The sequence below is a fragment of the Myotis brandtii genome, unplaced genomic scaffold, assembly GCF_000412655.1.
Source record: "Myotis brandtii unplaced genomic scaffold, ASM41265v1 scaffold691, whole genome shotgun sequence".
Lineage (NCBI taxonomy): Eukaryota > Metazoa > Chordata > Mammalia > Chiroptera > Vespertilionidae > Myotis > Myotis brandtii.
Window position 1 is genome coordinate 1,111,572 of NW_005370704.1, and position 990 is coordinate 1,112,561.

General features: G+C 67.7%; 1 protein-coding gene across 1 annotated transcript in view; it reads left to right on the forward strand.

Annotated features, from left to right (window-relative positions):
- EHMT1 (euchromatic histone-lysine N-methyltransferase 1) overlaps positions 1-990 on the forward strand; it is a 75,209-nt gene that overhangs the window by 33,885 nt on the left and 40,334 nt on the right. Inside the window, exons 14-15 of the mRNA XM_014529696.1 lie at positions 14-170; positions 892-974. Of these exons, the coding sequence (XP_014385182.1) occupies positions 14-170; positions 892-974 (240 nt within the window). The remainder of the gene's footprint in view (positions 1-13; positions 171-891; positions 975-990) is intronic.

Consider the following 990-nt stretch of genomic DNA (forward strand, 5'->3'; position numbering starts at 1 on the left):
GTGTCACCTCCAGGCTGTTTGCACACTGGGCCCTCATGGCCCTGCCGCTTCCCGTTCTCGCCACTACCGCTCTTCCCGGGCATCTGCCCGCGGGGCTGCGGGGCTCCCAGGAGGTCACTGGCGGTGGTCGTCCAGCAGGACAGGGCACACCTCCCACCTGTTGCAGGAAGGTTGCGCGTTACCCCGTCACACTGAGCGCAGTCTCGGCCGTGAGCCATTGACTCCCGGCGAGCTGCTGGCCTGCTGTACTGCCCCCGGGGCCCAGCACCAGCGCCGCTCGGCCCGCGGTCCCTCAGGCCTACCTGCCCTGCAGGGGCCGCAGTGTCCCTGACCAGTAGACACGGGGCGTCTAGAGCGAACGTCGTCCATCATCACGAGTGAGGGCGCCGGGCCCTGGGGGAACGGGATTGGTCCGGAGCGTGCGGGCAGGGAGCCTCGGTGTCAGGGCTGAGGTCAGCTGCGCCTCCCTCAGTCCAGTGCGGACGTGACCAGCGTCCTCTAGGGCTCACACCGCTTAGGCCATGGGGTCACCCTCAGCTTCGTGACCCTTGCTCAGGGCCGGGCCTGGGCCTTGCTGCCTCGGGGAGTTAAACACTGGAGAGACTGCCCTGAGGGCCGGGCGCACGGCCACTTGGAGTCAGGCCTCGTCAGCGCCCGGCCTCAGCGGCCGAGGGGCGCTCTGTGCCCGACGATCCTGTCCTCCCTGTGCACCGGACCCAGGAGCCCTGTCCTGCTGTGGGTGGAGAAGGCAGTGGCTTGTGTTTTGTTTGTGGTGTGCAGTGCCTCGAGCCTGGGGGTTTTGGGGCCCTTGACCTGGAGGAGTCGACAGGCAGACGTCATGCGTGGCGGCAGGTGGGCCGGTGCTGACAGCGTCCTGTGCTCTCCCCACAGACCCAAGAAGCTTCGCTTCCACCCCAAGCAGCTGTACTTCTCCGCCAGGCAAGGGGAGCTGCAGAAGGTGCTGCTCATGCTGGGTGAGTGCCCGGCACT